This window comes from Pagrus pagrus (assembly GCF_965226575.1).
Source record: "Pagrus pagrus genome assembly, chromosome: 21".
Classification (NCBI taxonomy): Eukaryota; Metazoa; Chordata; class Actinopteri; order Spariformes; family Sparidae; genus Pagrus; species Pagrus pagrus.
In genome coordinates, this window is record NC_140208.1 from 17,638,934 (window position 1) to 17,652,609 (window position 13,676).

The following is a 13,676-nucleotide window of genomic DNA, read 5'->3' on the forward strand; positions in this document are numbered from 1 at the left end:
CTAAAGAGGGACTGGTGATGCAACAACTGGGATTTTTGATGTCATGTTGAATGTAAATCAACTTAATGTTTGATTCATTTATCCTCATTACTACAAAGAAATTAAGAGATTTCACCTACTGCAACTTGTGCTCTATTAGACGCTACATGTTTATTATAAAGTTTCTGTGCACTCATGTGACTGGCTATTGAGCAGAGCACTGCAGTCCATAATAGACTAATCTAGTTTTCTAAGGCTAAAGGTGCAATATGTAAGAATTTTAGTTGAAAACAATCAAAAATTCACTAGAATTATAAACAGTTATGACGTTATGCACCTACTGTTTGTATTGTGTTGCAAAAGTATATACTGAAGTTAGCATGCTAACCAGCTAGCCATGACCCGTCCCGGTCTAAAGCTCCTTGTTAGTGGTGTAGATACTAACACTTTCCTGGTTCTCTGAACTCCCAGTCCAGACTGTTAGCTGCACGGCTAACTGAGCTAACCAGATAACAACAGCTACAGTTACAGTAGCAGCAGTTAGCCGTTACTCCAGGATATGCTGGCCTCTATTTGTTTTGAATTCGACAGGTGGTTAATTCTTACATATTGCACCTTTATCTTGAATTCCTGACAAATCTATACATATACGATGCTAAAAAGGCTTATATCCAACTCTTTTTTACTTGTTTTGCTGAGATTTTGAATTTGCAGTGGCTAGATTTCACTTAAAGGTTCTATATGTGAGATATTGAACATTAATATAGCAGCAAACAAGTATTTGCTAGATAAAAATATGTGGAGTAATGCTATCCTGACCACAGAATAAAGTCTCACTTCCTATATGTGTGTTGTGATCCAGGCATCTCTGTTTTGGCGGCCAGGCTGCCCATGTGTGCATTTTAATGCACATGAGATATGTGCTACAAGCTGCTTAAGGGCTCCAATGTGACTTCGAGCTGATTTTTCTTCTCCTCAGAGTGGAGTAGAGTCAGCATGATCGTTAATTAGCTTTTGATAATATGACTATGAACGTTGCAAACACCAGATGACGCTGAATGTCATTTATAGCACTTTCAAAACTGACCAATTTTACTAATTGTGTTGTTTCTAGGAGGTAGTTTTTCAGTGCATGACTCTGCTGACTCTCCAGTTCCTCTTGAGGATTCATGAGAAGCTTGGCTCCAATATCAGACTGTTTTTCAAAGAAGTAAGGGATGGTACTGAATCCTTTTTATTGTAACAGCACAATTCCAGGCATGTCTTTCTTTGGAATTCAAATCGTCCATGAGAATTGAGATCCACCTTGTTGGTTAGCATGTTCAAACCTTGATTTATGCAGTTAAAGTCATAATTACTCTGGGTCAGGCCAGTTTCTGTGCAAAGACACTGTTCAGCTGCTTTTATGGTGATTATGACGTGGCATAATCCACAAAACCGGTTTGAGCACAATGAGAAAGAAAGACAGAAACAGTGAGAGGCAATCAGGTGGAAGAAGGTGAGACACTCACCCACTGTCATGGACTCTGGCAGACCAGATGTTGGCAGCACACTGGAGAGTGGAGCGGACTGTGTTGGTGGACTGGACTCCATACTGAAGCACATGGAGAGAGGAATCAGGTATTCAATTCATTTTTGTAAAGAAACCTGAGGCTGCAGCACAAAAGCACACTGACTAGACTTGCCTTCTTAGTTCTCTGACCAAAACCTGCATATTTTGCCCTAAATTGCAAATCATTCACACAACACATCATTCCCGCATCAAAGGATAGCTTACTTGAATGTGAGCAGCGATGTGCTGCTCTCACAGTTTCCCAGCGGGCCTGTTGACTCACACTGAGCAGGAAATGCAGCCGAGTCCTCCACAGAGCTCACTGAGGCAAAATGGAAGTGAAAGTGAAGGTGCAGACCAACAGAGAAAGTACCGAGATTTCATCTAATAGACAACTGATCCCTGCACTGAAGCCAACGGCAGCTGTTGTCAGCAGTAAAACCAGTCAAGCAAACATAACAGACTCACAACAGGGAAAGAAAACGTAATGTTAGAGCAGTGAACTAAGTAGGAAATAAGTAAGCTGGAATCAGTGTAAGCTAGAGGCAATCAAGAAATAGTATACTGGTACCAGGAGGTGTTTTTAATATGCTTCTATCTTCCTTGTAGGTGCAGGGTTCTGGATAAAGTCCAATGTTTGGTGTTTTTAGGACTACAGTACCTGGCTGAGGGTCCGTAGGGTTCAAAGGAATGAGGATGTCTGAGCTGCTGTGGTCAGTCATCACCTGTAGAGGGCTCCACGTGGACACACTGGACAGGCTGCCTACCACCACCCTAAAACAAGACAATTTTAACCTCAGAGTGTTTCAGTCCCCGTCTGCCCCACAAGGCAGTTGACACTGGTGACTGGTTTTGCATGGCCAGACCTCTGTCAACAGCGCTGTGTCTGCACTGTAGAAAGATCTGGAGGCAACCAGGGGGAAAAAAACACTCTGGCCCATACCAAAGCAAGACAACTGCTACTCCCATAATGCTTTGGGGGATATAAACAGGAAGTATAATGTAACCATGGATTCAGAGAGCTATGCTATGGGCTACAACAAGTCTGCACTTGTTTACATTTTGGCAAATCGGCACCATTAAAGCATGCTGAATTAGCTATTAGCCATTCCTTTTTGCATCGTACCCGAGGATGCAAAGACGACTATCCCTAAATTACTTTGGCATGACACATTTTCAACTAATTCAACTAATTTTCAACTAATTATCTGCAGCAGGCTTTAATTCTCAATAACAAAACAGAGTGAAACAAAAATATGAGCGCGTTTTAATTAAAACTGTAATGTTTTATGTACCAAGTGAACCACCTCCAAAGGTACTGGGCCCCAAGCTGACATTCATTTCAGTCTGAATAATTAAAAACGTGAAATATTTCTTTAAGTTTGTTTTATAACCGGACATTCAACTGAAGTGATCTGACTCACTGATCGGAGCTGATCCTCTCCTCCTCCTGGGTTTGTGCTTTGGGTTTGTACATCTCCTCCTCTTCCTCCTCCTCTTCATTGTCTATACTCTTACTGTCAGGCAGAGGAGGTGTAGCAAGGGGTGGAGTGCGAGAGGGATGGGGGGACCCCACCCAGCTGACTATGCCTGGCTCATCCAGGCCATTCTGGGTCAGAGACTCAGAGAAGACTGGCTCCAAAGGATCTATTCCCTCCTCCACACTGTTCTGAGCGGGAGCAGTGTGGCTCTTCCTCATCGCGCCCATCTTCTGGGAGTCATCCTCTCCCTCCTCCTCATCCTCCGCCCCTCCATCCAGATCGTCGTCAAAGGAAATGATGTTGGTGACTTTCTTTTTCCTCCGGCGCTCTTTTCTCAGCCCTGAGTCTGGGTGGGATAAGATGTAAAAGAAGTGAACAAAACCTCAATCTCAACCTTGAATAAAGTTAAACTTCAATGAATTCAGCACTTTTCACCTGTCTAGACTTACTACCTCCATTTATTCATACAGCAAAGTTTAGTCCTGGTGACATCAGCATCTTAAGTTCAGTTCAATCAGGCCTTTTAAAGTGCATTTCTAATACAGTGCGGTTCAACTCTCTCTTCCTCTTCAGAGCCTGGCTGTGCATCAGCGAGTTTTATACCAGTGAATAACGTGAATCGGCCGTCCACCTCGCGGAGCTGGCACACCAGTTTAGAATTTCATTTACATTCATTCCAGTGAGAAGTTTTAACACCACACGGTTCAAATTTAAAAGCTTGTTCATCCCTCTGAGCGGAACATATGGGAGGAAACGGTGTGAGTTGTCCCCGATGGGATGGACCGGGCCAGACGGCTTAAATTAGGTCAAACAAGGAGGCCGACATTCTGGAAGTTTATTCGTGTCATGGGGGATTTCATCGCCGCGGAGGCACTCTGCTGCAGATGTCTCGCGTTGCGTTCACTAGATTTGTTCTACCAGTGCATTCATTATGCATGCTCAAAGTGAACTACATGTCGTCCTGGACCATGATGTGTTACTGCGTTCATGGGGTGGACAAAATAACAGCAACACCTTAAAATATAGTTAAAAAAATCCCGATTATAATTTTATTTTCATATCAAATATTGCTTTTTCCTACCAGCAGAGGTGCTGCGTGGCACGACAGGTAGCGGGTCTGAGGCTCCGTCCGTTCTGGGGGTGAAGCCGGGCACCACAGCCGTGGCGGTGCTGATCTCCCGCAGCAGGCTGCTGACTCCCTGAGTCGACTCTTTCCACAGGCTCCCGATGCCCTGCGTCGACTCCTTGAGGAGGTTGGACACTGAGGGGCCTCCTCCTCGAGTCACCCCGCCGTTCAGGTCACTGTTGTCGATGTTGATGGCAAACAGGATGGAGTTCAGACCTGAAAAGAGAGGCGAGATGAAATTTATTACACAACGGTCTAGTTAAATCATATGAAGCTTTTGAACTTGTAAAGTGCTTTGTAAGCTGTTCTGAGCACACACAGCAAAAGTGGGCAGCCTCAGATGAACTCGGACTCTCTGCCTGTGTATGAAAAGAGAGGGGAAGCTCTGGCATAAGATCAGTGGTGTGTATTCTTAATATTTTAGAGTTTGTGCTCATCTGAGTTGCACTCATCAATAGTTCAACAGCAGGAGCGCAGCCATTAAGACCAATTCCAACCAAGCAAGTGCAAAGTCAGTTAAATAACTGCTTATAAAGCAGCCTCGATTGTGTGAAGAATTTTTAAATTTAAAGTTTGAAAAAGATGCTATTGATGAATTGATTATGCTCATTACACAACAAAAGATACCTAGGATGAAAACTTTGCTGTCCTTAGATTTTTTAACACTACCTGGGCAAAAAATATAGTCTTGTCTGACGGTGGCAACAGAAGAAAGACCCTAAATCAGAAGGATATTCCCCACGACATGTTCACAATATTACATTATATGCATCAGTAGTATACATGCTGCCGGCTGTCAGTAAATTAGCTGTGTCATGTTAGTAGGCTACTTTAACATACAGTAACATGCTAAATTAACATGTCAACAAGAGTACACTTAGCTTTGAGTGGCATTTCAAACCAAAACAATCTGCCGTTAGCATGGCTGAAATCTCGCCACCACACTAGCATGGCTAAACATTTGGCAAATCACGTTCCCACTACATTTTGACTTGTCAAAGCAGGAGAGCACAGGTGGAATCAAAAACATTAATGATGGCTGCATTCCATTTAGATGAGTGCTCTGGTATTGTGCATGCTCGCTCAATGGCATGGCTTAACGAGACACTTAATAGAATGGAGCCATCGTTAACATTATTGGTCCCACCTGTGCTTTTCCTGTTTTGACAAGTCAAAATATCTGCTGTGAAAAGGCTCCATTACCGACCTGCAGCCATGGTGGGGAGCATACTTGCTCTCTCTTCATCGAGAACAAAAGCCCAGTCTTCGTAATAAGTTCTAGAAAACAGAGAGGAGGAGAACAATCACGTCGATGCAGGCGATGGAGAAGTTAAAGTCCTTCCTTCCTGAGGTCATATTAACTGTACAGTTGAATAGATTCTGGAGTGTCAGTATAAATTATAAAGAGAACATGGAAGACAGCGCTGCTATGCAAAAATGTAAAAACATAGTTCACTGAACTTTAGTGAAAGTGGTACATTAACTGCACACACACACACACACACACACACACACACACACACATCCTGTACTAACCCCAGGCGTGGGTGGTCAGCCAGCAGTGTGTGCAGGTAGCGCTCCAGCGAGTGCTCATTGAGGGCGCAGCGCAGCCAGGCGCGACCCCGGCCGAGCTCTGAGGAGATCTGACGTAGGGAGTAGAAGCGCTGGAGCTCGTGGCGGTTCAGATGCTCCTTCACGTAGAACCAGAAAGTCAACTCTGGTAGAGGGGATAAATAGAAAGAAGGAGGAGGAAGAGAGGCGAGGGAGTAAAAGGTGCCAAGATGAAGGAGAGGAAGAGGAGGGAAGGCAGTGAGTCGATGGTTGATAGGTTGGAGGGAAGGAGTGTGACAAGGCATGGGAAGCAAGGGGTGTGCAAGATGAAAGGTGAGAAAAAAGAGGCAGGAGACACAAGGAAGGTGCGTGGAGCAATAAAAGAGAGGTATGGAGGGAGGTGGAGGAAAAGAGAGAATCTTATTAGTGAAAAACAACAACTTGAGTTACACAACAGGTACGAAAGGTCAGTGAAGCAGCAGCAAAAACCCTTCTGGAGTCCTGAGAGTCAGCACATCTTCAGTCTCTCATTAACAAACATCCACACCTCCATTTACACAGCTCCATCTGGACCTCCTACCTGTCACCTCTACATATTTTGCACTCACTTCTGAACTCCCAGAATTTTATTATTTTCAACAACACAGGGGAAAAAGATCAACAAAAAAAACCCTTATGTAACTCAGTTTCAATGTTAAGCTTTCTGAGGTTTGGTAATTAATAGGAATGTGTGTTATGCTAGTCTTTTTTCGCATTTGATTAGCATATAACCTCAGAACAATGCGTTAAAAATTAGGACTGCTATTTCTGGCTTTGTCAGAGGGCTTGGCTTCATTAGGGAGCTCCAAATCCATGAGTTCAGCCACAATCCCTTCTTCTAATTGACTGTGAAATGCAGGAAAACGTCAGATATGCTAATGGTTATGATGTGGTAGCCATTACAGAAGTCATGCATTTCTCCTCCGTCTGGAATTAATAGCCACAAGGTTCTTAAATATGACACAGTGGAAACAATTTAGTCTAATGGGAAACTAATGTCTCTCAACCAGCAGAATGGTCTTCCTAAGCTCTGATGGCTGCAAATAACACTGAATCTTGAAGCTTTTCATACTTTTCATTGTCTCATGAGATACCAGAGATAGAGCAGTGGTTCCCCATCAGGGGTACTTGTAAATCACAGGGTAACACTGCAGTTACCAGTGGGTACAATTCCACTATTTAAAAAATATGTCCACATATTTAGTCACTTATATCCCCCTGAACGACACGAGTTGCAACTGAGACTGTGTGGAAAAATAGTAAGAAAGCAAGCAGAAAAGCAAAGACAAACAGATAAAAGATTTTTTTAAATTGCTTAACATAACATATAAGCAAAATAGTTGCTTATAAGTAAAGAATTACCAGTTAAGACATTGTTAAATAAAGGTAATGTATAGGTTTAACAGTTGAAATACTTACCTGTAATATTAGCCAATGGAAAAATTAATGAAAAAGCTAATACTAATGCTAACAGTTGAAATAGTTAGCTGTAAGTAATGGATAAAAATCATGAGCTAAACGTAATTGTAAAATATTGTTAGCTAAAGGTAGTGGATGAATGGTTGAAATAGTTAGCTAACACTAAAAGAGAACAATTAAATGGTTGTAGTAATTAGGCTGTCCAAAAAATATTTAGCTAAAGGTAGTAGATTAATGGTTGTAGTAGTTAGCTGGATCTGATGGAACAGTTAAATGGTTGTAACAGCAATAGTTAGCTAAGCTAAAAAAATGTTAGCTAAAGGTGCTGGATGCAAATGTACCTGCTAAATGGTTGAAGGTGCCAGCTAAAAGTAATGGACAATGGTTACATTAGTTAGCAAAAAAATTGTTAGCTGAAGTAGTGGATAAATGGTTAAATAGTTAGCTAAAATGAATCAACAGTTAAAAGTTAGCTAAAAGTAAGGGATGTGGTTGATACGTTCAGCTTGGTGGTAGAACAAATGCAAAGCGTACTAAACACTGACTGATGAAAAAATATTTTATTATTCACAGTACCAACTTTTATATCATTAGCAACTAAATAATATCTAGTTTATAATCAATTCAAACTCATATATTTGTCGATGATGGGGTGACGTTACTGGAGCTCACCTGTACAATTAAAACAGTGGAAGCTCCTTTAATTTAAAATAAACTTCTGTGGGTTTGAACCATGTCTGAGCACACAACTTGCATTTGTAATGACAGCACATCTCAGCAGCACTTTCGAGGAGTGTAAAGCCACAGCAGGTGTGCTGCCCACCACAGACTGAGACAGAGACGCAGAGCTTTGGAGACAGACAGGTGAGCGCAGCAGAGAGAGTGAAACAGGGAAGCAGAGACCTTCCTGTGCATGCCATGTTGAACTGTCTGTAGTCTAACCATCTGGTGTCACAGCAAAGTGTGTGTGTGTGTGTGTGTGTGTGTGTGTGGTTGCCCTGCAGATCCCAGCTTCCCAACTAACATACTCGCGTCCTCCAACCCTCCATGACTTCCAAGATAACAAGCCGAGCCACAGGGTAGCAAGGTTAGCATTCTCAGGTCTCCTGAATTTCAGTTGCTAAGTATCGTACCTGCTTCGGTCCTGCTGCTGAACCCTGCAGCCTGCTTGAGAGCGGCGGCGGTGAGGGCCAGGCCTCGACTCTTCCTCAGGCCGTGCTGCAGCACCGCTTCAAACTGGGCGCACAGACAGATCACCCTGCAGAGGCAAAGAAAAGTTACCCCGAGGCGAGAAAGGGGGTCGATGTGAGCAGTACATGTACAGTGCTTTGAGGGAGTATGCCCTTGAAACTATGGGTGCACTTTAAACTCAGCTAGAGGAACCCCGATGTACATTCCCAGACAAAATAAGGCAGTTATCATTAATGTTCAGAAACTGTAGCTACACCCTCAAAATGAGATCTGAGCAGCACAGGACATGAAATTTCCTGATGAAACATATTTTTTCATTCATTCCCCAGATTTACTGTTCTGAAGGTCATCAACATCATCAAACAACACTTTCTTATGACTAAGATATGATGGAAAACATTTAAAAACACGTTATTTAATTCATTTCTAAAACATTTTTTGTAGAAAAGAAATCGACCCCCAAGCTGGGCACGTTGCCAGATCGCTGCACAGAAGAGGCTGAAGGTAACACAGGAGCCTAAAGCAGCGCAGCCTCAAGTGACCTGGAGCTGCACATGCAAACCAAACAGCTCCTCAGGTGCTAAGTAAACACAGATACTGCCTGAAGAATGTCTCAGAAAAAGGCTGCTTCTCTTACCTGCTGTCTGAGTCTGTGGCAATCTCCTTTCTTCCTCCAAAGCGGATTTGGCACTGGGAAGATATGAAGGGAATGATAATAGCTGCCTGTGAAATGCTTCAAAACTTACTCCAGCGCACAAAGAGCACATTTCTGAAGATTTTAAGGGCTTGAATCGCTCAAGTAGCCACAGAGTAGACTGTGTTTTTCTGATGAACGGTGCCGATAGTGAACTATACAGGCCTTTTTAATTATACCAGACACCCAACGGCCCACTGTTTGGCCAGTAGCTGAAAAGTTTAATGTTTTATGACCAGATAAAATGAACTGGGGATAATGGACTTAAGACTGGGGCTGGGTCATTGATGTCACTGACAGAAGGGCAGTAAATCTGCTTAGATTCTCACCTGAATAATACCCCATAATGGCTCCAAATCATGAGGAACTTCTATAAAGGAAACTCTGTTCCTTGAAACCAGAAACCTGATACTGTACACGCAGTTCCCACTTTTCTTTTTCCCTCTTTGTACGGGAAAGGGCATAACATCAACACCCCATCTGCAAATGTTGTGTTTCCAAAAAATCTCACGCAATATGACTCTTAAATACCACTCACATTTCACTCTTTAGTTTGCCGCCCAATATATCTGCCTTTGAAATTGAAGATCAAATAATAAAGTTGTGAATAGTGCTCAGTTTTACTTCCTCCAGTGAGTTTTGGTACACAGTGAATAAAGGAACTAAAGGGTATTCAGAAACCACATGGTCCGACGTTAAATAGATTTCTTGTTCTAGTGAAATGTGTCTTTCTTTTGTAAACAGTGACAAGCATTCACAGATACAGATTATAAAAGAAAATGAATACATATTTCTTTATATTGAGGCCAATCTGACTTTGAGATTTAGCAAATATCCAGGTGTAATTTTATGGCCTTCTACTGCGATGCTGCTAAAATTTGAAAAGCGAATAAAAGTCCACGAACATAACAGGTCACTCACCTGTTTGACAGCATCCAGCAGCCTCTCCAGGAGGTGCTGTCTCTTGGTATCACTCTGCTGAGTGCCTGAAGAGATGAACACAGACAAACAAAGGGAAAATGACTCAGATTCAGTTTGGGCGATGGATTAAGAAAATGAGCCTGTAATACAGACTCATTTTCCAAATCATTGCTTGCTCATGTATTAATTATGCATGTCCAAGAGGCGAGGACGGAAATTAAGCGCAGAAGAAAGCCATTACAGTCAGCATGCAAACAGCTGCAGTTTGTTAATGCATTTTTTTTCGATTACTACAGTATGAAACCAACCTCACCTGTATTATTTAAACCCTAGCAAATAAACAAACAAGCTGAATAAGATAAATGAAGCTCTTTATACGAGAACTTTCAGCGTGTCTGCGACATTAAACAGCAGGTTTATCATGAGAAAACTACACTTTTTGCCACATTATGTTTCTTATATTGTCCATTGCTGCAGCACCTCTATTCACCCTCTGTCTAAACGCTTTGTTTTAGTGCCTGTCTCTTTAAGGCCCCTTTCCCCGAAAGGCCCGGTGTAGCGATTGGTCGGCTCTTACAGGCCTGAGAAGGCACCGGGATCCTCTAATATTCATTTGTTGTTATTGCTCTGCATGCTTTTAAACTATTTTAGTAACTGTTTTGAATTAATCTTATTCTTTTTAGGATGACAATGTAACATATGTACAGTGACAACAGATAGAAGAAGAGCTTCTTAGATAATACATGTACATTTATAGTACAATATAATAATAATACAATACAATATTTTAATACTCTTATTCTTAGTTCATTTTGCATTTAGTGACAATATTTGTATGATATTTGTTACACATTTAGTAGTAGAGCTGAAACAATTAGTAGAGTAATGGAAAGACAATTAAAGGGGCATTTTGTAGTTTTAGAGAAGAAATTCAAACTTGTAATTTAAATATTTACGATATTGATGAGGTGATAATACAAACCAAGAAATATTTATCTTTTCCCTAACTGAATAAACAAGTTGTTCTCCAGAACACTGTTTGAAACTAGAACGGTAAGTAAAAGTAAAACAGTATGAAATTGTGTTGTCCTTTAAGGTCAGTTTGTTTATTCAGTCATGAAAATGAATAAAGATTGTTTATTTAGTTTGTTTGTTAGGGATTTAAAAAATAATCAGTCAATAAAGATCTTTCTCCTCTGATTAAAACTGATTTCTCAAAACTACACAGTGCTGCTTTAACCTGCAACCATTTGTACATATTTAAAGCAAAATCTGCTGCTTTTATGACATGTTTAAATTGCACATCTTAGGAATTTGGACCATGGGTCAGACAAAACAGGACATCTGATAGCATCTCTTTAGGCTCTGAGGAATCAGTGGAGGACTTCTGTTTACTATCTTATCACATTTTATAGACTATTGACTTTATTAACGAATGATTGATACATCCAAAAATGTACTCTGCAGGTGAAAGTATAAGCAATCGCAGTTACGCAATCTCAGGTTTTATAATATAGTAGAATATTAACCATAACCGAATTCTACCACAGTCTTCTCCAGGCTGCTAACCTAGTGGAGCAGCTCTGGCTCAAATGCTTTGCTGAAGGACAACAGGAGCTGGAGCAGTCACTCTCCTCCAGCCACATGTTTACGTAGGATCCAAGGATGCAACTTGTCAAAAACCACACTGCTACAACCCACAAGGCTCCTTAACTTGTTAGCTTCAAAACAGAAACTACCAGGGGTTTTCCAGGTCACAGTCACAGTCTGGACAGACTGACATAGAGTGCTCATACATGGTTAGAGCCCACAAAAAATGCCTTTGATTAGTCTTGAATTGCTTTTATTTTCCTTGAGGTAAAAGCTGAACATGTGTGTATTGATTCAACAAGGTTTGAAAGAGCAGAGAGGCCATTAGCTGGATGTTGACAGTGGGGAAGTAGCTGCAGACAGTGCAGTTAACATGTCAGCAGAAATCCCTCACTGCCACTCTGAGCACACAGGTTATTAACAAGTGACTGAATCCCCTCTCTCATGCATGAGTTGACATTTGCTGCTTTAACAGGTGAGTGACAGACAAAAAGCACGAAACAAACAACTCACCGTTCATTCTGACAGCCAAACCCCGTTAGCAGTGACATCCAAGCTGAACAGTTCACCAGCGATGTGATTCATCCCTTTTCTGTGGCTTTCAGGAGCAGAGGCTAGCTGTGCAGCGGGGCCATGCTGCCTCTGTGGCCGAGCTGGACCCACCCAACCGCGGCGTGAGGACTGATGCTCACACGGTAAACAGAGAGGCCTGCCGGGGAGCCGCTGGGGCTGTGAGTCTACCAGCCTGACATGTAAGTCTTGTACGAGGCCAAATGAGCAGATAAAGTGTGAGAAACACCAGCCGGAGTGTGTTTTCAGAGCTGTGTGGTCAGCCGGCTGAGGTGTAATGAGGTCTTTTAGCAGAGAAATGAAGTGTTTTCAGTTTTGAGCCTGTGGCTCTGCCAGACAGGGAAACCGACTGAGCAGTGTCAAGGTCACATGACCAAACACACCGCTGTCATATGACCGGAAAGGCACAGTGGGAGTTGTAGTCTTTGTTAAAAGAGCCGCGAAACTACAAAAGCATACTTTTCATGTAGACAGGCAGTTGAGATAAAAGCCTTTTAACCCTTACTGCTAATTAGCAAATGTTAGCATGCTAAGATGCTGAACTAAACTAGCATAGATATAATGCGTATGATGGCATTCATTCTGATCCATTTGGCACACTTGAGACTAACATTTCACTTGTCTTTAATTTGCTTAACACAACCAAGCGTTTGTCAATTCCCAATTGTATGTATGAGATAAATGACGACATATTATTATATTTAGATTATTTATAAAAGCTTTGGATTTGTTAACTCCAAACTGCAATCTGGTAAGTCTCCATATTTCCATGTTGGTGCCATGCCTGCTGTTGGCCAGAGGAGGGTGCAGACCACCACATTTGAGACCTGACATCACATTAAAGATAGATTTTGTGGAGATCTAACAATACTTTGGATACACTGACTGCATGCAGAGTTGTGAGACATGATTCAGACCCAAGTCATGAATTGGATTCTTTTATTGTACACAAATACATATTCTAGTTTATTATGCAATTTTAAATATATATTCAAAACCATGATTCTAATAAAAAATATAAATATACATAATATGCACTTTCTTTATACTTTTATTTTCTTCAAATATATTGTATAAAGTTTGGTTACTGCTGCTTAGAAATCCCTGTATATATATATATATATATAATATATAATATACAGGTGAAATAATAAAACATTTACTTATATTGACCAACTTAGAATGGAAAATGTAATGAAATAACTTTAAATTAGAATTTTAATTTGGCTTTAAATAATTTATTTCTGCACTCAAAGTGCGTTTGATAAAACTGCAGTGTTTTTATGAACATTTAGCAGCTGAAACATTATGAATGCAAACAATCAACTTTTACAGCGCTAATAATAATAACAACTATACTTTAATATGAAAGGGCAAATTTTCACTGTTTAATCGTTTTTGATTAGTCAATTATTGTAAAAGCAAAATAAAATCAATGACTGTTTGAAATAATGATCAATTGATTAAAAATAACCTTCAATAATTAATAATGGTCAAGGTGCTGACGTAATGAGCTGCCCCTATGACATTGACATTTTAACATTTGAATTACTCTGATCATAT

General features: G+C 41.0%; 1 protein-coding gene across 1 annotated transcript in view; it reads right to left on the reverse strand.

Annotated features, from left to right (window-relative positions):
• snx29 (sorting nexin 29) overlaps positions 1–12,463 on the reverse strand; it is a 145,959-nt gene extending 133,496 nt beyond the window's left edge. Inside the window, exons 1-11 of the mRNA XM_084342164.1 lie at positions 12,057–12,463; positions 9,954–10,018; positions 8,976–9,028; positions 8,281–8,405; positions 5,675–5,855; positions 5,346–5,416; positions 4,094–4,354; positions 2,956–3,358; positions 2,193–2,305; positions 1,757–1,853; positions 1,491–1,573 (exon numbers count right to left, since the gene is read on the reverse strand). Of these exons, the coding sequence (XP_084198290.1) occupies positions 1,491–1,573; positions 1,757–1,853; positions 2,193–2,305; positions 2,956–3,358; positions 4,094–4,354; positions 5,346–5,416; positions 5,675–5,855; positions 8,281–8,405; positions 8,976–9,028; positions 9,954–10,018; positions 12,057–12,063 (1,459 nt within the window). The 5' untranslated portion in view covers positions 12,064–12,463. The remainder of the gene's footprint in view (positions 1–1,490; positions 1,574–1,756; positions 1,854–2,192; positions 2,306–2,955; positions 3,359–4,093; positions 4,355–5,345; positions 5,417–5,674; positions 5,856–8,280; positions 8,406–8,975; positions 9,029–9,953; positions 10,019–12,056) is intronic.
• Positions 12,464–13,676: the final 1,213 nt, after the last annotated feature.